General features: G+C 62.0%; 1 protein-coding gene across 1 annotated transcript in view; it reads left to right on the plus strand.

Moving 5' to 3' along the window:
- Positions 1–23,728, plus strand: part of GREB1 (growth regulating estrogen receptor binding 1) — a 57,012-nt gene that overhangs the window by 29,870 nt on the left and 3,414 nt on the right. Inside the window, exons 16-30 of the mRNA XM_054727913.1 lie at positions 769–905; positions 2,352–2,691; positions 3,771–3,886; positions 4,881–5,080; positions 6,700–6,789; positions 7,831–8,417; positions 9,887–9,989; positions 10,548–10,706; positions 12,389–12,531; positions 14,957–15,118; positions 17,429–17,633; positions 18,456–18,630; positions 20,246–20,464; positions 21,642–21,777; positions 23,136–23,336. Coding sequence (XP_054583888.1) covers positions 769–905; positions 2,352–2,691; positions 3,771–3,886; positions 4,881–5,080; positions 6,700–6,789; positions 7,831–8,417; positions 9,887–9,989; positions 10,548–10,706; positions 12,389–12,531; positions 14,957–15,118; positions 17,429–17,633; positions 18,456–18,630; positions 20,246–20,464; positions 21,642–21,777; positions 23,136–23,336 — 2,973 coding nt within the window. The remainder of the gene's footprint in view (positions 1–768; positions 906–2,351; positions 2,692–3,770; positions 3,887–4,880; positions 5,081–6,699; positions 6,790–7,830; positions 8,418–9,886; positions 9,990–10,547; positions 10,707–12,388; positions 12,532–14,956; positions 15,119–17,428; positions 17,634–18,455; positions 18,631–20,245; positions 20,465–21,641; positions 21,778–23,135; positions 23,337–23,728) is intronic.

The following is a 23,728-nucleotide window of genomic DNA, read 5'->3' on the forward strand; positions in this document are numbered from 1 at the left end:
AATTGAACCGTGACCTCCTGGTTCATGGGTCGATGCTCAGCCAGGGCGAACTACTTTGTCGCTTGAACAACCTCCCCAACATTGCTCTGCTCTGAAGTTGGAGAAGCGCTGATGTTGGTTTGGGAGGAGTTTACGCCCGTGTGAGTCAAAGTGGTTAGGTCAGGACCTTTCTTCTGTTGGTTTCAGTAGCAGTGGAAAGCAAGAGCGTTAACTTCCTAAAACCAGTTTAAATTGTGGGAAAGAAGCAGTCTTTTTTTTTTTTTTATATATATTTTATTGATTTTTTTATAGAGAGGAAGAGAGAGGGATAGAGAGCTAGAAACAATGATGAGAGAGAAACATCGATCAGCTGCCTCTTGCACAACCGCTACTGGGGATGTGCCCGCAACCAAGGTCCATGCCCTTGACCGGAATCAAACCTGGGACCTTTCAGTCCGCAGGCCGACGCTCTATCCACTGAGCCAAACCGGTTTCGGCAAGCAGTCTTAACAATGAGAGTTGCATGTTACACAGGAAGGCTGGTTCCTTCTTGACACGCACGCGGGGGCCGAATGAATGGAAAGTCCCGAGCGACGGGCCGCTCTGTCCTTCAGGCGGGGAGTGCCCTGGGCTCCGGGGTGCAGGGGGAGGAAAGCAATAAAGTCTCACCCGGGGCTGTGAGTGAGCCCCGGGGAGAGTCAGGTGCCTGGCCAGGCGGTCTGTGCTCCCAGCCCGTGACCCTCCGTCTTCCACGTGTGATGTCTGCGTGACGGCTCCTCTCCGTCTCAGGGCGCGGACTTGTATCCTGAGGACAGGAAGTACTTCGGGCTGTCGGAGTTCATCGAGTCGACCCTGTCGGGGCACAGCCTGCCCTTGCTGCGATACGACAGCTCCTTCGAGGCCATGGTCACCGCCCTGGGGAAAAGGTACCGTCTCCACGTTCCTCAGACGCCCGGTCGGTCGGCAAGGGCGCGTGGAGGCGGGAGCAGCCAGGGCGTCCCAGGGAGGGGGTCCGCCTCCTGCCGTTCCGGTGACCCAGGGCCTCTGGCAAAGGGCCCTGGGTTACGTCTTGTCCTGCGTTCGGGGCCAGTGGTGTGTGTCTCGCTGAGGAGAAAGGAGGAGGAAAAGGGGAGCGATGGGCAGGGAGGCCACCAGCGATGCCGCTGCAGGCGAGCTGCCCGCCTTGTGGGCGCGTGGCGTGGCGTGGCCTGGCCACGTCGAGGAGCCTGACTTGGTGGGTCGGGAAGTTTATCTTTGCTCCCAAGGCCCTCCGTCAGGGGGCTCAGTCCAGCTAAGTGGACTCGTATGTGCATCCGTGTAAACTGCGTGTCCGTCTCTGCTCCTGTTGAGACGGGGACAGGGGCTCTGGGTGCATTTCGTTGTGGGAGGAGGGCTCACCTCTTTGTGTGGAGACTCACGTGGTAACCGTGGCTTCTGAAGCAAGACTGGGGTTCCTGGTCTGATGGGATGTGTTCTGATTTGTTTTTTTTTTTGTGTGTGTGTGTGTGTGGTCTATTTTTTATTTTTAGAGAGAGGAGAGGGATAGAGAGATGGAAGTATCAATGAGAAAGAAACATGGATTGGCTGCCTCCCGCCCCACACTGGGGATCGAGCCTGCGACCTGGGCATGTGCCCCTGACCGGGAATCGAACCGGGGACCTCTTGGTTCATGGGTCAGCGCTCCACCCCTGAGCCACGCCAGCCGGGCGTGTGTGCTGATTTGTAATTCACTCTCTAACGGGTCCTGTTTCGTTGCATTTCTGTGAACTGTGGACTCACTGTGCCTGAAGGGGATGTACTGACGTGCCTTCAGGACGGTCCCCCCAAATCGGGGGCACGTGGGAGCTGCGCTCACACACGGATTTGATGGCCGGTGGTTCTCCCACTTCCAGTGGGAACCTGGGGCAAGTGACCTAACCGAGGAGACTAAAGCACGCTGATGCGAGACGAACAGGCATTTACTTGACCCCTTCCCTGAGCCGGCGTCTCCACTGGACACGCAGAGCAGCTCAGGATCGCGCCCCTAAGCGAGGCGCTGGGCCCGGCTCCTCCGCCGCCGCCGCCCAGGGCCGCCCGCCTGTGTGGAGCCTGGGCGCTGCGGGGGCCGGGTGGGGGCCGGGTGCTAGCGTGCCGTGCGAGGGCGGCCCAGCCCGGCGCCACCTGGCCGCCCTGTGTGGCCGCTGCGCCCTGCGTGGCCGGTGGCCGCTGTGCCCTGCGTGGCCGGTGGCTGGTGGCCGCTGCGCCCTGCGTGGCCGGTGGCTGGTGGCCGCTGCGCCCTGCGTGGCCGGTGGCCGCTGTGCCCTGCGTGGCCCGTGGCCGCTGCGCCCTGCGTGGCCGGTGGCTGCGGGCGGCTCACGCGGCGGTCTCCGCAGGTTCCCGCGCCTGCACAGCGCCGTGATCCGCACCTTCGTGCTGGTGCAGCACTACGCGGCCGCCATGATGGCCGTGCGCGGCCTCTCGCAGATGAAGAACTACACGTCGGTGGAGACGCTGGAGATCACCCAGAACCTCCTCAACGCGCCCCAGCAGTGCCCCTGCGGCCACGGGCTCATGGTCCTGCTGCGCGTGCCCTGCTCGCCGCTGGCCGCCGTGGCCTACGAGCGCCTGGCGCACGTGCGGGCGCGGCTGGCGCTGGAGCAGCGCTTCGAGATCATCCTGGGCAGCCCCAGCTCCGGCCTCACCGTCGGGAAGCACTTCGTGAAGCAGCTCAAGGTGGCGCTCTGTCGGGGGCGGAGGGGCGGCGGCGCTGGGAGCGCGGGGGGGCGGTGGGCGGGGGCCTGGGGTCCGAGGGGCGGGAGGCCGCGTGGGGACCAGCTCCTTAGCACGAGCCCGTCGGGCCTCTCCGCACCTGCCTCCCCTCCAGCTCCCTCCCTCCCTGCATCCTTCAGTCCAGAGGCACCAGATTATCAGGGCCACCCCCTCCCTGCTCCCCCAAAACACAGTATGGCTGTTTTAAGCTTCCAGACTGTGGCCTGCCCTTCTTTCTTCCTGGACGGCACTTCTCGTTTGCTTAGCTAGTGTCTGTCGCCGGCGGGACTCAATCGGCATCTTTTCCACCCTCCCCCCCATACCTGGGGCATCCCCCCCATACCTAGTGCATCCCCCCCATACCTGGTGCCCTCCCCCCCATACCTGGGGCATCCCCCCCATACCTGGGGCATCCCCCCCATACCTGGGGCATCCCCCCACCCCGTACCTGGGGCCCTCTCCCCATACCTGGGGCATCCCCCCACCCCATACCTGGGGCCCTCTCCCCATACCTGGGGCATCCCCCCCGTACATGGGGCCCTCCCCCCACACTTGGGGCTGCTTGGTGTTCCCTGTCTGTCATCTGGCTCTTCCCCCAGGCGATGGAGGGCACCCCCAAAGGCCGCAGTCTCCCAAACCTGGCACGGTGTCGGGCTTATGGTAGCTTCTCACTGAACCGACAGGCGATGGAAATGGCAGAACAGGCGTTAGAAAGCATATGGGGACAGGAGCGAGCGGGGACTAGGCGTGAGAGGCGCAGCCCCACGGCCGAGAACCAGTAGCGGCCGTAGACACACAGGGTCGTGCCGCCGCCCCGGGACTCGGAGCAGGTGTTTCTCGGCAGCTCGCGTGCGTGCCAGGCAGCGCGCCGCGGCGGGAGCACGGTGAGGGGAGGTGACCCACCACTTGGCAGTACAAGGAGCGTCCCTTGCTACCAGAGGACACAATGCGAGGGCTTGACACCCGCAGGCGGCCGTCGGGGTGCCCCTCGGCTGGGCGGGGGGGCGGGGTCTCAGGCTCCGTTTCCTCTGAGTGGTCTGCAGGTGTGGCAGAACATCGAGGATGCCGAGTGGAGGCCTCAGACGTACCTGGAGCTGGAGGGCCTGCCCTGCATCCTCATCTTCAGCGGGATGGACCCGCACGGCGAGTCCTTGCCCAGGTGAGTGGGGGAGCCTTGCCGTGGGTCTGGGCCCGGGGGCACTCGACCTGGTTCTCTGACAGCACCATCTGTGCCTGTGGGGGCGGGCGGGGCGGGGCGCCGGGTGGGGCCTGCAGCTGGAGACGGGATTTAATGCCTCTCGGTCTCTCCCTATGGCAGGGGGAGGGCGGTCACCGTCTGTTAGGGATGGCCGGTCCATTGAGGGCAGGATGGGGTCATCTCGGGGGCCGGGGTGACCTCTCCCGCTGTGTCTAGGCTGCAGGGATCGCGGGTCCCTCCTGATCCAGGAGGTGTCCTGGGAAAGGGGAGGAGCCGTTCTTCCGGCCCCCAGGGCTGACTGTCTCAGGCTGTGGTGCCCGGCCATCACCGCCGAGCAGATGGCGGCCGCAAGCCCACTGGGCGTCTCCCGGGTCTCCACACAGACGGGCAGGCACTCGGGGCAGAGGGCACCGCCTTCAGGAAGGCAGTTGCTGGAATGGGTGGTGACAGGCTGACTGGCTTTTTTTCCCTCCAAATATATCTTTATTGATGTCAGAGAGGAAGGGAGAGGAAGAGAGAGAAAAATCATGGATCGGCTGCCTCCTGCATGCCCATACTGGGGATCGAACCCACAACTCGGGCATTTGCCCTCGACCAGAATTGGACGCGGGACCCTTCGGTCCGCGTTCAGGCCAATGCTCTATCCACTGAGCCACACCGGCCAGGGCCAGGTTGGCTTTTAAAGACGTACTTCACACCCACAGGGCAGGGCAGGGGGTCATGCTCGGGGCCTTGCACATCTTTGCTTGTGGAACAGCCGTAGGAGCTGCAGCCCGGGCCACTACACAGCAGGTGCCCCGGACCCTTGCAGCCGCACCGTCGTGGCGGCGAAGGCTCGCAGGAATGCCATGCCTTTCCGGGTGCTCCCGTGCTGGCCCCGTGCGCCGATTCCCTCCGAGGCGCGTGCAGTGCCTGCCTGCAGAGGCCCTGCATGGACCCCTCGTGTTGCCCCCAGGTCTCTGAGGTACTGTGACCTGCGCCTGATCAACTCCTCCTGCTTGGTGCGCACGGCGCTGGAGCAGGAGCTGGGCCTGGCCGCGTACTTCGTGAGCAGCGAGGGGCCCCTGGAGAAGGGGCCGCGGGGCGAGGGCTTGGAGAGCGACGCGGAGAAGCCGAGCAGCACAGACAACGAGGATGAGGAGCTGGTGACGGAAGGTCGGCCCCTGCGTCTACCCTCGGGGGCGGCCTGCGCTGGTCTAGACAGCTGCCCCCATTCCTCGTGGCCCTGGGGCCCGTCCGCTGGCCAGCAGCCCTGGGGGAGCTACCTAGAGAAGGAAATGAATTCAGCTCCCCCCCACTTTTTGGTGTTGTAAGGAAATAGAAGTCCAAATAGGTTCTTCCTAGCTCTAGAATTTTTTTTTTAAAGAAGTTCACACCCTGGCCGGTTTGGCTCAGTGGATAGAGCATCGGCCTGTGGACCGAAGGGTCCCCGGTTCGATTCTGGTCAAGGGCACATGCCTGGGTCGCATGCTTGATCCCCATTAGGGGACATGCAGGAGGCGGCTGATCCATGATTCTCTCCCATCGATGATGTTTCTCTCTCCCTCTCTCTCCCTCGCTCTCTGAAATCAATAAAAATATATTTTTAAAAAAGTTCACTATTTCAGAGAGAAAGGAGAGGGAGAGAAGGATAGAAACATCAGTGATGAGAGAGAATCATGGATCGGCTGCCTCCTGCACGCCCCACACTAGGGATCGAGTCTGTAACCCGGGCATGTGCCCTGACTGGGAATCGAACCGTGACCTCCTGGTTCATAGGTCGATGCTCAGCCACTGAGCCACACTGGCCTGGCCCTAGCCCTAGCTCTAGAATTGTTAGAGTGGGAAGAAGAATTGAGGTGTCTTAGGGTTCACTCGCTTATTTCCTCTGTGGGCCAACCTGACAGCACGTCCCGTGACTGAGACTGACGAACACGGGCCGGTGTCCTGGGCACACGTGAACGCCTGACCCCAGCATTGCAGAGGACACGGTCAGAGCAGGGCATTCGGCTGCAGCCCACAGGGTCGCGAGAACAAGCACAGAGCTGTTCCTAAGAAGTGCAGAGCGCTGGCGGGGGTGGTGTCGGGGAGGGACGGGGTGGGGTCGGAGACCGGGCCTCCTCGTCCTCCTCCACCTGCGACCTGCGTGACCTTGGACAGGGCCTGTGGCCTGTCCTGGCCTCCGTGTGCTCATCGGTACGATGGGCGTTGAGAGAGCCGCCCGGCAGCCGGCCTCCCTGTGCGGTGGCAGACTCACACGCAGGAGCGTGACCCTCCACTGCGGTGCCTCGACCTCCCTGCGATGCGTCCCTGGCACCCCCCACGCCCAGCGTCAGTTCCCCTGCGCCCTCCTCTCCACCCTCCAGCCCACGCGCCACACCCAGCCTTCGGGGCTCCCCGGCTGTGCTCTGCCCTTGTCCCCCGAGGCCACACAGGCGCTTTCCCGGCTGCTCAGAGTTCCCTCTCCTCTGCTTTCCCTGGAGACCCTGCTGGCCCTGCAGGACTCGGGGCGGGGCCGCCCCTCCCATCCACTCCCCTCCTGCCTCTGTCCTGCGTGGGAGCCTGGCCGGGGCTCTCAGCCCCTGTCCCTGCCCGTCTACGCCCTCCTGTAGCTGCCCGCCCTCCCGCCTCCCGTCCTCTCCGCGCGGTCAGAGGCGGCGGGGAAGGTGGTGGGCGGACGGGTGGATGGGGACGTGGGTGGGGGGAGAGGGGAGGGGTGATGGACTGTGTAAAGCGCTGGGGGGCCGTGTGGGACAACAACGACAGGCGTGTTCAGTGTGTGTGTTTGGTCACAGGCTCCGCCGCGGAGAAGAGGAGCCCCGTGAAGAGGGAGCGGTCCGGCTCCCGGGACTCGGCCTCCTCCGGCCGCTCCTCCAAGGCGTCCGGTAAGTCCCGGCGGGAGAGCCCGCCGCTGGGCGGTTTGGAGGTTTCAGACGTGGACGGAGAGAGCCTGGATCTTCCCTGGAACCGGGAAGGGGAGACTTGGAAGAACCGGGCTTTCTGGGCGGGGCCTGGGGCTGGGAGGAGTTGGGCAGGTCGAGGCTCGGTGGCTCCGTGGCTCCTTGCCCGGACGCTGTGGCCTGTCCCCAGCGAGGGCCCCTGTGGGTGGTGGCAGAGGGCCCGCCCTCGGGCTCCAGGTTTGGATAATTGGGAGCGAGGAGCGAGGTGGAGTCCGGAGTGCAGGGAGGGAGACTCGGACTCGCTGGGAGACGCCGGCTGGCCCGGGGCGTCTCAGACCGAGGGGGCCAGGTGCACATGGGCGGAGGGAGGGGAGTGTGGATAAAACCCCCAAAGTCTCTGCCCTCTGTTATCTGAGTCTCTGGGAGCAGGCGGGACCCACACACAGCACAAGTGTTTCCCGAGAGCCTGCTGATGCCTGAATCCGGGCATTAAAAATAGGTTCTACTAGTACGTAGGTGCTCCCGAAGAATCCCCGGTTCCTGTCAGCCATGCTGTGTTTTTTAGAGAGGGAGGGAGGGAGTGGGGGGGGGGGGGGGGGGGGCGCGGGGAGAGAGAGAGAGAGAGAGAGAGAGAGAGAGAGAGAGAGAGCCTGCTGAGTCCCGTGCGACTTGCTGCCACTCCAGCTGGGAGCAGCCGTGTGGGGCATGGGCCTGGGTTGAGCGCTGAGGGTGAGGGCTTTGCAGCTGGACCGGGCGAGGCAGGGGCTGGAAAGGCCTCTGACATGGGGGGGGAGGGTGGCCTGGGGGCTGCGGGCCAGCTCCCACCCGGCGGGGACCCCAGCTGTCTCCCTGCAGACCTTGGGTTTGTCGAGGACAGAAGGCTTATGTCTAACCAGAGGCGGAGTCTCGTTGACAAAAATTCCCCGTGATTGTCAAGTGGAGGGAGTGCGTGCGGCAGCCGCAGGCGGCCGGCCGGTCTCGGGGAGGGTCATTCCCGGGGTGGCCGACGGGGTCATCTCTCCCCAGGCTCGGCGCTCGGTGGCGAGACCTCGGCTCCGCCCGGGGGCCCCCCTCAGGGGGAGCAGACCCGATCCCCGCAGCCCTGCGGCCCTTCCGAGGACACACAGAGGCTCCGGGCCGGCCAGGGGCCGGCCTCGGCCCTCAGCAGGCACAGCCCCGGGCCGGCCCCCCAGACCAGCCAGAGGAGCGTCCAGGTGGCGGTCCCCTCGCCGCGCCGGCTCCCGGCCGCGGGGGCGTCCTCCTCGCCCGCGGGGCGGGCCGCGGCGCTCGTGGGGCAGGCGTCCCCGTGCTCCCTGGCCAAGGCCCGCCGGCAGCCGCCCGTCGTCTTCCTGCCGAAGCTGGTGTACGACATGGTCACGTCCACCGACGGCAGCGGCCTGCCCAAGGCCGCCTCGCTCCTGCCCGCGCCCTCGGTCGTGTGGGCCAGCTCCTTCCGGCCGCTGCTCAGCAAGACCATGACGTCCACGGAGCAGTCCCTGTACTACCGGCAGTGGACGGCGCCGCGGCCCGGCCACATGGACTACGGGAACCGCGCCGAGGGCTGCGTGGGCGGCTTCCACCCGCGCAGGCTGCTGCTCAGCGGGCCCCCGCAGGTGAGGGCACCCCCGCGGCCTGGACTCGGGGGTGGTGGGGGGGGGTCTGTGCTCAGGCCCAGCGGCGGCGTAGGGCTGACAGCACCCCCTTACGCACATCTTGCCATTCTCGCGGCGGAAGCTTCTGTGATGGCCCCACGGGGGCAGTGGACGGGGGTCAGGGCCCGGCGACTTCCGTCCTCTCACCTCCGTTTCCTCCACAGGATGCGGGGGGCGGACGGGTTCTCGGGGTGCCTCTCGGGCCTTCAGACGGCGGTTCGGCATTAACCACGTCCCTTCCCTGGGCCCTGTGGCCTGTCTGTGGGATCTGCGCTCTCACATGGGAGGATGTGGGGGACGCGGAACCGGGAGGCAGGAGGTTGTCAGGGTCCCCGCCCTGTAGGGGACCCGACAGGCGCCCGTTGAACCAGCTGTGACCCACACAAACCCACGGCCAGTCGCGCACTCGCCCGGCGCTCGCCTGAGGGGCGGGGACTCCGTGACGCGACAAGAAGGAGCAGGAAGGAGAGGAGACTCGCTGGCCTTCTCTTCCCGGGCTCAGGGGGGATGCGGACTTGCGAGGTCTCGCGGGACGGATTCTGTTTTCTTGCCGTAGACGTATCGTAGAGTTTGCAGTTGTGCAAGACGGAAGAAACGATGTTTTATATTGGCAGTTCCTTTTCTCCGAAGCAACCTTTCTTTCTTTCTTTTTAAATATATCTTATTGATTTTTTACAGAGAGGAAGGGAGAGGGATAGAGAGTCAGAAACATCGATGAGAGAGAAACATCGATCAGCTGCCTCCTGCACATGCCCCTACTGGGGATGTGCCCGCAACCAAGGTACATGCCCCTTGACCGGAATCGAACCTGGGACCCTTCAGTCTGCAGGCCGACGCTCTATCCACTGAGCCAAACGGGCTAGGGCGCAACCTTTCTTCAGCTTAGGCCCAAGTCCTATTTCCAGCAGCTTAAAAAATGCCGCTGTTAAAGCCGGAGACACCTTTGCCATGGTTTATACGCAGGCAGGCCTCTGCTGGGGAGTCCACCTGCCCCCCCCCCCCCCCGCCCACCTGCCCCTTCGTTAGCCCCATTGCCCCTCGACGATCTCTGCGCAGGCTCGGCTCTCGCTTTAATTAGGCGAGATCTTTAAAAGGGGGAGGCGCCTCCTCGGCCGGTGTGGCTCAGTGGATAGAGCGTTGGCCTATGATTGAAGGGTCCCGGGTTCGATTCCGGTCAAGGGCACGTACCTCGGTTGCAGGCTCCTTCCCGGCCCGGACCCTGGTTGGGGCGCGTGCCCGAGGCAGCCAGTCGATGTGTTTCTCTCACATCGACGTTTCTGTCTTTCCCTCTCTCTCAAAATCAATGGGAAAATATCCTCAGGATTTAAACAAAGTTATCATAAAAGAGGGAGGTGCCATGAGGCGTGGCGGGTGCCCCTGGCGCGGAGACGGGGTGCACTGACTGGGGCGCCACCCCCTCGTGCCCGCAGATCGGGAAGACGGGCGCCTACCTGCAGTTCCTCGGCATCCTGTCCCGGATGCTCATCCGGCTGACGGAGGTGGACGTGTACGACGAGGAGGAGATCAACGTCGGTGAGTTCCCGCCTCGCGCAGTCACGGGCGGGGCGCCCCGGTCCTCGGTGGGTCCGGGCGGGGCTGGTGGCCTGGGATGCGGATGCGACGCAGGCGGGCGAGCGGGGCCTTCAGCGGTTCCCGTTCCTACGGGCTCTGACTCCTGGTGTCCGGCTGGCTCTTCCCCGCGGCTCTTTGCTCTCCGGTGGCGGGAAGCTGACGAGTGGCCGTTAGGGATCCGATTGCCTGTGGTCCTAACACGTGCCGTCGAGGATCCCTCGGCCTTAGGAGAGGGGGTCCCCCGTGTCCTCACGCAGCACTTCTGCGGGTGCTCTCGCCCGTGCCTCCGTGTGGGGGAGTTCGGAACCACGGAAGCCGGTGCAGCCGGGTCTCCTCTCCCGCCTCTGGGTTTCCCGCGGTCCCCGCAGGGTGGACCGTTGTTCCCGTGAAAACCCTCCGTGTTTCCGTGGCGTTTCTGCCGCCGCCTTTCTTGGGGAGACCGGGAACGGAGCCGGGGCTTGAAGCCGCTCTCTGTCCCCCTTTTGTCACGTGTCCCCCGGGTCTCTCCCGACCCCCTAGACCTCCGAGAGGAAGCCGAGTGGCGCTACCTCCAGCGCAGCGACCCCTGGCCGGACCTGGAGCTCTTCAGGAAGCTGCCTTTCGACTACACGGTCCACGACCCCAAGTACGAAGACGCCAGCCTCATCTGCTCTCACCACCAGAGCGCCAGGGGCGAAGGTCAGGCTCCGCGCGGCTCCCAGGGCCGTGGGAGTGGCCTCTGACCGGGAGGAGCCGCACGCGTGAGGGATGCGCTCCGTCGCCTGGGGACCCTGAGCGGATCGGCGGCACCTCCCGGGCAGGCGGGCCTCTTAGGGGACCAGGGAGGACGGCGTACTGCTCCGCGAGCGCTGGGAACGCCGAGGACACGGGCTGGGCTGTGTCCGGTCAGGATGTCCTAAAGCTCTTGGTTAAGAGCGGATAAAAGACGTGTATCTTTTTGTGGTTAATCCTCACTGAGGATATTTTTCCGTTAGTTTTAGAGAGAATGGAAGGGAGGGGGAGAGACAGAAACATTGATGTGAGAGAGACACATCGACGGGTTGTCTCCCGCAGGCGCCCTGACCAGGGCCGGGCATCGCGCCTGCAACCGAGGTACGTGCCCTTGCCCGGAATCAAACCCCAGACCCTTCAGTCTGTAGGCCGACGCTCCATCCACTGAGCCAAACTGGCCAGGGCGACACGTATCTTTGTGAATTGGGATTGTGACAAAATGCTCGTCGTCCCTCTGCCCCCTCGGTCTCTTGTTCTCCCCTCCTGCTGCAGGGATCTCTGACAGTCACCGTGTTGTCACCTGCGGTGGTTCAGTGTGGAGCGCGGCCACAGTGTGTGGACAGGTTCAAACCGCAGACTGATGAGAGGGCACAGTCCTCTCGTGGCCACGTGCAAGCCCTCCCAGCACAATGATAGCCAACAGCTGTGGTTGTGAGCTTGAACCTGTGGTCCGAACACGTGGCCCCACGTGCCTGAGTGACGTGGGCTTGATAGAGTTCAGGTGCATGTAGTTGAGTAGGATCGAAACCCACGAGAATGTTGTAAACATCTTGACCTCGCCCTCACTTTGCCTCGTGGCATCTGCTGTAAAATAAAGACACGGCTTGTAGTCCGTGGCACTGTCGCTAGCTCTCCATCAGAGAAGACAGCGTCCCACAGAGACCCAGCTTTCATTCTCTGTCTTTCCTCCATCCGTCACCGCCCCCTCTCAGGCTCACCGAACCTGGCTGAGCTGGCGCGGCACATAAGGCGCCTGGGGCTGAGGATGCCATGGCCGTGCCGGCTCCCCACAGTTCAGGGTCCCCATCAGCCGACACAGTGTTAGTGGCCGGTGTGATGACAAACACTGACGGGAAAGCTGGGGGATGCGGAGTGAGAGGAGAATCGTCACCAGTGGCCATCGGACGAGAATGTTCTCTCCATGGTTCTCAGGGAGGCCACTCTCAGTCCCTGGGGGCCCTCATGTCCCTGGGGGCCCTCACTCTCAGTCCCTGGGGGCCCTCACGGAGGCGTCTCTAAGGAAGGCCAGTGCTGGCCTCACTCCCGCTAAGTCACTGGAAAGATGGGCGCTTCCCCGCATTGCAGTGTTTGCGTGTTGCGCTGGCAATCAGTTGTCAGGTAGCGAGGCCTTGAGTAAACGTTGATCCGACATTCACAGGCTCACGTGTAACATGACGGGTGGACAGTCTGTAGTGTGTCCCACGGAGACTGTCGTGTCTGAGCCGCTGAGGCCCCTGGGGTCCCGGATGAGCCGGGGCCACCCTCGCCCGCCATCTCCCATCCCACAGTGGCATTTCGGCTCGTGTCCGTGTGAGTGGCGGGAGGGGCTCACCTGCCCGTGCGGCTCCGTGACGCTGGCTTCCCTGCAGACAGGGCGCCGCCCCGGAAGCCCGAGGACCTGTTCGTGCGGCGCCAGACGGCGCGGATGCGGCTGTCCAAGTACGCGGCCCACAACACCTACCACCACTGCGAGCAGTGCCACCAGTACATGGGCTTCCACCCCCGCTACCAGGTAGGCGGGCGCCGGGCACGCCCTGCTCCCCGGGCTAGCGCCATTGTTTCCCTGGTTATGTTTCCATTCCGGAGTGGGAGGTGGAAAGTTCTGGAAGCCTTGCTTCCTGGTCTGCTGGCGTCTTCAGTGCCCATCTGTAATCTGTGAAGCGGCTGCCGACCCCCTGCAGACCAGGCATCTCCAGGTTACACGGGTTCTAGCGGCAAGGCGAGCTGGCTGCAGGGGTCCGAATCTGCCTGCGTCCTAGCAGCTTCCGCCGTTCAGGGCGGCAGACTCCCTGAGCGCGCCCCGTGTCTCCATACGCAAGACTCGGGGTGTGGGACGGAGATGCACGTGAGCAGCACTGAGCAGCGGGAAGCCGGCAAGGAGAGCAGTGTGGTCAAACACAGAAATTATGTAGAGCGGAACGTGCACGTCACGAGCACCTACTGTGCGCCAGGCAATCTGCAGGGCATTGTTATAGCTCAGTACTGCCCAACCTTTTATTTATTTACTTTTTTTTTTTTTTAATTCTCAGTCGCGGCTATGTTTTTATTGGTTTTAGAGAGAGAGGAAGGGAGAGAGAGAGAGAAACACTGATGAGAGAGAAACATTGATCTGTTGCCTCCCATATGCACCCCAAGTAGTGATGGGACCCACAACCTAGGTATGTGCCCTGACCAGAACCCACAACCTTTTGGTGTGCGGGATGATGCTCCAGTCATGACCGAGCCACCTGGCCAGGGCCTTCCCAGCCTTTCCATGTGGTGGAAAACGTCCTTTGTCCTGGACACGGGGTACATGGATAAGGCCCCTGGCCCAAGCCCTGGCTGGTCACCTGAATGGATACATGCCACACCTGTCCATTCAAAGTGCGTGGGTTAGGAAACTGTCCTGTCTAGCTTCTTCTTATTTTTTTAAATATATTTTTATTGATTTCAGAGAGGAAGGGAGAGGGAGAGAGATAGAAACATCAATGATGAGAGAGAATCATTGAGCACTGCCTCCTGCACGCCCCCTACCGGGGACCGAGCCCACAACCCAGGCATGTGCCCTTGACCGGAATCGAACCCGGGGCCCTTCAGTCCGCAGGTTGACGCTCTATCCATTGAGCCACACCGGCTAGGGCCAGCTTCTTACTTAATTCTCACTGAAACCCCTGAGGCAGTATTTCACGGTTCTATAAACCTCTCAACCTCACGGCCCACCAGTGGTCCACGCACCGCCGCTGCCGACCCCGCTGTCCTAGGGAATGAGGCTCCTGTCCTGGGCGGGAGCACGGAGAGGAGGAGGGAGGTCTGCCGAGGGCCAGGCGGGCAGGGGGCGCGGACGCTGGCTCCCTCTGCTCTTTCGCTCGCCTCGCACGGCTCCCTGGGCCCGTTCCTGACGTTTCCTCAGGTGCATCCCTCCGTGCTCCCTCCCAGGCCTCAATCGCTCCCTCTTCTCTGCTCCCAGAGCGCTTTGTGGTTCGCAGGCGTCCTCAAACTGCGGCCCGCAGGCCACATGCGGGCGTTTTTGCCGTTTTGCTTTTTTACTTCAAAATAAGATATGTGCATGTGCATAGGAATTTGTTCATAGTTTTATTTTAAACTATAGTCCGGCCCTCCGACGGTCTGAGGGACAGTGAACTGGCCCCCTGTTTAAAAAGTTTGAGGACCCCTGGTCTAGAGGAACCACAGGAGGAGTCGAGAGCTGGTGTGCCCGGCCTGCGTCTGCCCCCTCGGCCTGTCCTTGCCGGGAGTGCACGGCGCGCACTGGCGGGCAGGGGAGGGGTCGGGGAGGCCCCTCTGTGGGTGCCGGAGCTGAGGCCCGAAGGAGGCATCGCATGGCTGGGCAGAGCCGGGCTGGGAGGTCAGGCCAGAGAACCGCGGGCACAGCTGTGGCGGGAGGGGAGGGCTCTTTGGCCCAGGTGACGAGGGGAGACTAGACGTGGGGCCGGGAGTGAGCCGAAGACCTCTGAGTGCCAGTTTTTACAGCCCTGAGCTGGGCCTGCTTCCTGCAATCGTTAATTATAGTACAGAGAGGCCGAGGGGTGGGCGTAGGGAGACCGGGGTGTACAGGTGTGCGCATTTCTTACTGTTTCATGGACACTCGATGACACGTGTAGTTACATAGGATGGAAAAACACGTTTGTTAGCATAGAACATGGGTCTCCAGGGTGAGTGCTAAGCAGATAACCTAGCCCCCGGGTCAGATCCAGAGGTCCCTGGGTGAAGCGAGACCAGAATTAGCGACGGGGTCCGGCTTCGGCCAAGTGGGCGTGGCCTCCGGCAGCAAGACCTGGGTGTCCTCACCTCGTACGGGTGTGGCACCGGGCGCGGGCCTCTCGTGCTGCGGGGCAGAGGTGGCCGTGACCCGCGTCGGCGCGGCCACGGCGGGCCTGGGGTCTTCGGGGAGGTTCCGCCGGACGCTGACGCCGGGCTCTGTCCTCTCCCCCGCACCCCAGCTCTATGAGTCCACCCTGCACGCCTTTGCCTTCTCTTACTCCATGCTAGGAGAGGAGATCCAGCTGCACTTCATCATCCCCAAGTCCAAGGAGCACCACTTCGTCTTCAGCCAGCCCGGGGGCCAGCTGGAGAGCATGCGGCTGCCCCTCGTCACCGACCAGGTACCGGCCTCGGCCCGGGCGTCCGATCGGTGTGGCTGCCGGGGGCCGCTGAGCGGGAGACCCAGAGGCCGTAGCTGCCCGATGAGCCCAGGGCAGGTGGGGCCTGGTGGAGGGACCCGGAGCGGTCACTGGCCTTGGAGGAGGAGGCTGGGAACGCCAGGGCTTCGGGGTCCCCCAGAGTCAAGTTGGAGCCTTGCTCTGCCGTTGTCGAGGTCTCTGAGCCTCCGCTTCCCCATCCATTCACCCAGGCCCGCGGTCGGCAAACTCATGAGTCCACAGAGCCAAATACCAACAGGGCAACGATTGAAATTCCTTTTGAGAGCCACATTTTTTAAACTTAAACTTCTTCTAACGCCACTTCTTCCAAATAGACTCGCCCAGGCCGTGGTATTTTGTAGAAGAGCCACACTCAAGGGGCCAAAGAGCCGCCTGTGGCTCGCGAGCCGCGGTTTGCCGACCACTGACCCAGGCGACCGTAACTCTTGCAAAAGCTTGTGGTGAGCGTTACAGGCGTCACGGTCGTAAGGCGCCGGCCCGGCTGGAAGAGGTGCTGAGCAGGCGGTGGTGGCGCCCGCTCTGTCCTTCAGTGCTCTCCGCGAGGGCGCACCCAGCCAGGCCAGGTGGTAGGAGAACAGGGCCCCCCATTACCAGCTCCAACAGTTACTGACTCATGGCCGGTCCCGTGTCGCCATCCGTCCTTCTCTTCCGCCTTCCTGTGTTATCTGGAAGCCAAGCGCAGACATCGCCTCCTTGCACCCATAATCCTTCAGTGGGTGTCTCTGAAGGCTGCGTTGCCTCTTGTGATGCGATGGCTCTTACCCATCCTCTCTGGGACCGCCCTCCTGGAGCCGCTCCTCCAGGGGTGATTGGCCAGTTCCAACTGTCAATCTCAGCAGCCCTGCTGCCCTTTCACGGCCCAGTCACCGCTACGAGCTGGGTGTGGATGCCGAGGGCCGGACCCGGGGCTGAACCCAGCCTTCCGACCCTCGTAGCAAGCACTGAAAGCATCTGTAAAGCACCCAAGAGGCCTTCATTGCGTGGAGCCTCCCGCCCCGGGGGCTGGGGTCGGGCGTGCAGTGGGCAAGGATTTATTTACACCCCTGTTTCCACCGACTTCCGTCCGTGGAGAACGTTCTAGACCTGAGAGAATGTTCTAGAACTGACAGAGTTCACTGAGCACAGCCATGAGCACAGCCGTGAGCACCGCGCCGTCACAGCTCATGGCGGTGCTGAGAGGACTTCCGCGGGAGCAGAGCTCCTGCCAGGGGAAGGCGGAGACCCCTGGTTCTCTGTAGCGAGATGCGCAGCCGAGGGTGTAACCAGCCCGGCGGTGTGGGCGGGTGATGGGGACTGAGGTCACTCAGGAACAGCCTCGGCTCCAAGCACCACGTGCGATGCCCCAGGGAGAGGGGAAGGCATGGAGGCAGCTGACGGATGCCAGTTAGTTTGGGCAGCCTAACCGATTCCAAACCACGTTTACTCACTAGTAGCTGTGAGCCCGTGGGCTGGGAATCGGCTCCGTGCGGGTTCCGCTGGGCTGAGCTCGCTCGTGTGTCTGCGTTGGCTCCCAGGAGGGCCTCGGTGGCCGCCCTCTGCTCCATGTGGCCGCTGCCCCTGCAGCAGGCTGGCCCTGGCTTGTTCCTGGGAGGGTCAGAGAGGGCGGAATGGGCCCGCCTTTGCAGCCAGGCCCAGCTGGTGCCCCATCACTTAAAAATTTTTATTTTTTCGCCGAAACCGGTTTGGCTCAGTGGATAGAGCGTAGGTCTGCGGACTGAAAGGTCCCGGGTTCGATTCCGGTCAAGGGCATGTACATTGGTTGTGGGCACATCCCCGGTGGGGGGTGTGCAGGAGGCAGCTGGTCGATGTTTCTCTCTCATCGATGTTTCTAGCTCTCTATCTCTTCTCCCTTCCTCTCTGTAAAAAAATCAATAAAATATATTTTAAAAAAATTTTTATTTTTTCATTGATGTCAGAGAGGAAGGGAGAGGGGGAGAGAGAGAGAAACACCAATGATGAGAGAGAACCATTGATCGGCTGCCTCCTGCACGCCCCCTACTGGTGACTGAGCCCACAACCTAGGCCTGTGCCCTGACTGGAAATCGAACCGTGACCTCCTGGTTCAAAGGTTGACGCTCAACCACTGAGCCACGCCAACGGGGCTGGTGCACCATCGTTTTTACTGCGCTTTATCCGTAAAAGCGAGTCCCAGGGCTGAGCTGGATTCAAGGAGGACGGGACGGACGTTTCAGAGGGAGGGGAATGACGGTGACCACGTGTAGAAACACGTTCCCTCCTGCTTCTACGCCCCAGAGTCACGAGTGCATAAAAAGCCCGACCTTCACCCCGACCACCGGCCGCCACGAGCACGGACTCTTCAACCTGTACCACGCCATGGATGGCGCCAGCCACTTGCACGTGCTGGTCGTCAAGGAGTACGAGATGCCCGTGTATAAGAAGTACTGGCCCAACCACATCATGCTGGTGCTGCCGAGCATCTTCAACAGCGCCGGCGTGGGTAGGCTCCTCTCGCGCCCCCCTCGCTGGCGTCCCGGGAACCGAGACCCGAGAGAATGTTCTAGAACTGACAGAGTTCAGCATTTTTCACCAAGCCTGTTGGCTTAAAAAAATGAATAATAATAATATATATATATGTATATGTGTGTGTGTGTGTGTGTGTGTGTATATATATATATAGATTGACTTCAGAGAGGTGGGGAGAGGGAGAGAGAGAAACATCAATGATGAGAGAGGATCATTGATCGGCTGTGGGTGCTGAGGGCCTGGGGCGGGGGTGGGGGTGGGCTGGATGGGGTCGATGGGAGATAAAAGAGGACATATTTAATACTTTCAACAATAAAGATTTAAAAAGAGAAAGAGCCCTAGCCGGTTTTGCTCAGTGGATAGAGCATAGGCCTGTGGACTGAAGGGTCCCAGGTTCGATTCTGGTCAAGGGCACATGCCCAGGTTTTGGGCTCATCAACAATTCTCTCTCATCATTGATGTTTCTCTCTCTCTCTTTCTCTCCCCTCTGAAATAAAAATATATTAAAAAATAGATAAATACAAAAATAAAATTAAAGTAAAAATAAGAAAGAAAAGCAAGGATAAACAGACAGATGTATGTGCAAATGGGGGAGGTGTGTTTTCTCCCCTAGAATTTCCTCTCCCAAATCAACAGCTAAGAGGAGTGGACGAGGGATGCGGGCGAGGACCGTGGGGTCTGGCTGGTCTGGGGGTGGGGCCTCGGTGAGCAGCGCTCCCTCTGCCCAGGCCTGTGCTGGGTGGGTGTCCGGCGGGACCAGGGTGGGGGGGGGTCAGCGGTGGCTTTGCCGTTGCAGGCGCCGCCCACTTCCTGATCAAGGAGCTGTCCTACCACAACCTGGAGCTGGAGCGGAACCGGCAGGAGGAGCTGGGCATCAAGCCGCAGGACATCTGGCCCTTCATCGTGATTTCCGACGACTCCTGCGTCATGTGGAACGTGGTGGACGTGGACGGCGGCGGGGAGAGAAGCAGGTGAGCGCCTCCCGCGCCTACAGTGAGACCGATGCGCGCTCTCCAGTGGGGATCCCCCCTCCACCCCGCGAGGACCCGGAGGGTACTCCGGTCAGAGAGCCTGGCGTGTAGGGGGCAGAGCCCTGGACGCAGCCGACTCCCGTTCTAAGCTTTACTTTGAGTTCAGAAAGTTTGTAAAAAGCGTCATTGACGTATAATACACACAGGAAACCACACCATATATATTCAATATAAAATGTGAACAGAAAGAAAAACATACACGTGCAGACACTTTCACAAGCTGAACACGTGCATTGAACCAGCTCCCCTGTGAGCAAGGGGACCTTCTCCGGCCCCAGAACCCCTCCGGGGGTCTCCCAGGCCCCCCTCCCTCCCCCAGCCTAACTCCTCACGCCTGTAGTATTTTTAAAAAATACACTTTTATTGATTTCAGAGAGGAAGAGAAGGGGAGAGGGAGATAGAAACATCCACGATGAGAGAGAATCATTGATGGACTGCCTCCTACACCTCCCCCTCCCCCCCCACACACACACACTGGGGATCAAGCCCACAACCTGGGCATGTGCCCTGTCCAGAATTGAACCCGGGACCATCCGCAGGCCGACGCTCTGTCCACTGAGCCAAACCGGCTAGAGCCCTTCTGATGATCTTTGGCCAACGTTAGGTCAGTTCGCCTCCTTCGTGTGACATCCTAATGTAACGCCTTCAATCGCTGTTTCCTGGAACAGCCGTCGCCAACCGGAGGCCCGGGGACCACTGGTGGTCCGTGAGGTCCGAAGGGTTGGCGGCCGCTGTTCTGGAAGGAATGTTCTCTGTGTGACGGGACGGCATGGAACCTAGGAGAAGGGTGACGTGCTTTGCTTTCAACATTCTCGCCATCGCTCTCCCACGGGCAGGAGCTGGGCCGGGGGCCGGGATGGGGAGAGCCAAGCGTTCCTTCTGCCCTCCTGGGTTTCACTCGGACGCCGCGGTTCACGTCCCAGAGCGGCAGACCCAGCGGGGCCCTTGGCGAGTTCAGGGTAAGCCCCGCAGGTGGCGAGTAGAAAGCTGAGGCGCAGAGAGTTGGGCAACTCGCCTGGGCCCTCGTGGGCATGACTTGCGTCCCTGACTCTCAGCCCTGGAGCCACCCCCGGGCACTGGCTCCTCTCGCTGCCCTCACAGGCCTCGGACACCCCCTGGGGGTGGGAGGTGGACAAGCTGCCTCCTCCCCACTCTCTCATGCAACCACCGTGGAACCCGCTCTTTCCCCCATCGTCCCGTCAGACCTGCAAACTGGGAGGCGGGGTGGTTCGCAGGATGGGGAGCGTGTGGGCTTGGGAGACGCTGTTCAAATCCAGGCTCTGTGGCGTGACCCCGTGCCCGTCGCTCGGAGCCTCCTTGTCCTCATCTGTGAAATGGGCGGGGGCTTACCCAGGCCACAGGGTTGCTGGGAGGATGGGAGACGAGGAAGGTGGTGCTTAGCCTGGTGCCGGCCCTCCGCGTGACCCTGGTGGGTTCCACCTGCACCAGCCCCGCGCGGGGTGTCGGCAGCGGGAGAGCATGTCCTGGCGGGCCGTCCAGAGGGCCTTGCCGTGTGTGCCCGTCAGCCCCGGGACGTCCCTCTCCCTCCGAGCAGGGAGTTCGCCTGGTCGGAAAGGAACGTCTCTCTGAAGCACATCATGCAGCACATCGAGGCGGCCCCCAACATCACCCACTACGCCCTCATCGGCATGCGCAAGTGGTCCAGCAAGGCCGGCGGCCGCGCCGTGCGCGAGCCCTTCTCCCGCTGCCACGTCCACGACTTCATCGTCCTGAACGTGGACCTGACCCAGAACGTGCAGTACAACCAGAACCGGTGAGCGCCTGCACGGCTGCCGCCCAGCTCCACCCACAGGTCCCCTCCCTCCTCCCTCCTGGAGGGGCAGCCGAGGCCTGGCCGATAGCCGCTTCTCCGCTGCCCTGGAGGCCACGGAGCCAGAGGTCTCCCGCCCATAGCACCAGCCTGGCCCCTGCTGTCAGCTTTATGTATTTTTATTGATTTCAGAGAGGAAGGGAGAGGGAGGGAGAGAGAGAGAAACATCAATGAGCCCCACACTGGGGATCCAGCCTGCAACCGGGCATGTGCCCTGACCAGGAATCAAACCGGGACCACCTGGTTCCTAGGTTGACACTCCTTCCTTCCTTCCTTCCTTCCTTCCTTCCTTCCTTCCTTCCTTCCTTCCTTCCTTCCTTCCCCCTTTCCCTTTCCCTTCCCTGTCCTGTTCTTTTTTCTTTTTCTTTCCTTCCTTTTTCTTTTTTTCTCTCTCTTCCCTTCCTGCCTTCCTGCCTGTCTCCCTCCCTCCCTCCCTCCCTCCCGTTGTGTAATTCTGTGGCGGGGAGACTTGCATACGCCGTTCAGCTTCCTCCGTGGATTCCCACGGCGCTTTACTTAGGGACTCGCCGTGTGCTGTGTGTCCTTCCTCCTGCTGTCTGGCTTCCTCGGACACAGCATTCAGGAGCCTTGGCACCGAAGGAAGCGTGATGTCCTTTCCTTACGTGGCTTCCACGTGTCCCGCCACAGAGGCACTCAGCGGAGCCCAGTCACCCAGTCACCGTGTCGAGTGTCCCTGGGCCGGGCGGGGGGCACATCCTGAGGCGCCGTGTAGGAGGGGTTTGGGGGCCGGACGCCCTGCTAGGGGTCTCGGTTCTGCCACTTGCTGGCTTTGCATGAGCCTCGTTTTCCTCAGCTGAAAACGTGGCTCTTTTTTTTTTTTTTTGGTCGGGGGAGGTTTGTTCTTTTCAACAAACGGACGGAAGGGTTTGCAGGTGCCCCCGGGCCCTCTGTAGTGTACGCCGGAGGGACGCCCGCCGCTCCTGTGCCCACACGTCGCAGCCGGCGGGTCCCTGTTTGTTGGCCTCTGCCCTCCGGGAGGAGGGTCTGTAGGGAGGGCTGAGCCTGCCCCCCCTGTCGCCCTGGTAGCAGGCACACGTGCCACGGCCCGGGGCGTGAGGGCCCCCCAGTGCGACCTGCCTCCTCCCCTGGCTCTGAGCAGGTTCCTGTGTGACGACGTGGACTTCAACCTGCGGGTGCACAGCGCCGGCCTCCTGCTGTGCCGCTTCAACCGCTTCAGCGTCATGAAGAAGCAGATCGCGGTGGGCGGGCACCGGTCCTTCCACATCACCGCCAAGGTGCGTGGCCGTGGGCGTGGCCGTGGGCGTGGGCCGGGCGCTTTGGAAACCATTTTTTCCTTTCATTCCCTCAGGAGCATTCTTTAACTACTAGGTGTTTTTATTCCTCTTCTGAGCGCAGTCTTATTTACCCCCTTTAGGTTTAATGGTGATTATACACTGAGTGGCCAGATTATGATGATCTCTGAACGCATAATAATCTGGCCACTCAGTGTATATGCTATAGAATAAAAGGCTAATATGCAAATTGTTCCCTCGACCAGGAGTTCGACCAGCAGGCAGGCCGGCCAACCGCCCATGTCCCCTCCCCCTGGCCAGGCTGGCCGGAACCCACCCATGCACAAATTCATGCACCGGGCCTCTAATACACAGACACACACACACACACACACTCACTCACTCACTCACTCACTCACTCTGGCCAGATTACTATGGGTTCAGAGATCATGATAATCCGGCCACTCAGTATAGCGAGGAAAGCTAGTTGTGCTTTTTAACATTTCCTCAGAATGGAATACTCGTTTTCATGGTTGACTCATTCAGTGTTGGCTGGTTGGGAGCAGGTCGCCTCGGGCCGAGAGGGATGTTAAGTAAATGTGGGGTGAAGTGCCCATGTGATGAGCACCCCGGGGTGACACCTGTGTCACGGGGAGACCTCACCTCGCTGGGGGTGGGGGTGACATCTGTGTGCGTGTCCCTGGGGAGGGGACGTTAAGGCGGAGACCTGGAGGAGGAGAGAGGGGTGTGTCCCGGCTCAGGGAGGGCCCGGGTGACCAGGCGGAGGGGGAGGAGCAGGGAGGTCGGCGCGGGGGAAGCGCCAAGGCCAGAGGGGAGTGCGGCGGAGAGGAGCTGGAGACGTGGGCAGGGCCCTGCCGCGGGAACCTCCAGACTCCCCTGTCTGGAGGGGCAGTGACAGCTCATCCACGGGTTTTCTTCCTGTCCCCGGCCTCTCGGGCAGGGAGGACCTGCTGGCGAGGAAGGAAGACATGGGCTCGACGGGCAGTCGGGAGGAAGGGCAGTGGGGGTGGGTGGGACCTGGGGGTCCGGGGAGGCTGGCCGTGCCCCGAGGTTTGATCCCTGGATTTGGAAAAACTTTTTCCTCGACCAGACAGCCAGCGTCCTACGTGGCAAGGTCCAGGTCGACGATTTTTACTGATCGCATCGGTCGGTCGTCACCTGCCCCCCTTGGGTGAAACCTGGTGATTGTCCGAGTCGGTGGGCTCTCAGCTCGCAGCACTGCCGTGGGGCCCCTCTTCCGTGGCGGGGCCGCCGGCCCGCGTCCCCCCAGCCTGGCAGCCTCGGGAGGGCCTTCTCTGCCGGGGCGGCTGGGGGTGCTGACGCCCCTCCTCCCCACGCAGGTGTCCGACAGCCCCGTGGCCGTCGTGCCCGCCCAGTACATCTGCGCGCCCGACAGCAAGCACCCGTCGCTGGCGGCCCCCGCGCAGCTCCTGCTGGAGCGGTTCCTGCAGCACCACAGCCACCGCTTCTTCCCGCTGTCCCTGCGGAACCACGGCCACCCCGTGCTGCTGGTCGACTGCTACCTGAACCTGGGGTCCCAGGTAACCCTCGGCGCGCCGCGGCCCCGGCCACCCGGGAAGCGGCTCCGACAGAGGCGCCGGGACCGAGGGCTCGGGATGCACTCGGCTCCTGCGTCTCGGGGGTACCCCCTGCACAGCGGGTGAAACAGGCTGAGAGGGTGTTTTTGTTTCACAACCAGTAAAAGCTAATCTTATTAGAATCAGGAGGCCAAAACCGGTATGGCTCAGTGGATAGAGCGTCGGCCTGCGGACTGAAAGGTCCCAGGTTCGATTCCGGTCAAGGGCATGTACCTTGGTTGCGGGCACATCCCCAGTGGGAGGTGTGCAGGAGGCAGCTGGTCGATGTTTCTCTCTCATCGATGTTTCTAACTCTCTATCCCTCTTCCTTCCTCTCTGTAAAAAAATCAATAAAA

This window comes from Eptesicus fuscus, chromosome 16 (assembly GCF_027574615.1).
Source record: "Eptesicus fuscus isolate TK198812 chromosome 16, DD_ASM_mEF_20220401, whole genome shotgun sequence".
In the NCBI taxonomy this organism is placed as follows: Eukaryota; Metazoa; Chordata; class Mammalia; order Chiroptera; family Vespertilionidae; genus Eptesicus; species Eptesicus fuscus.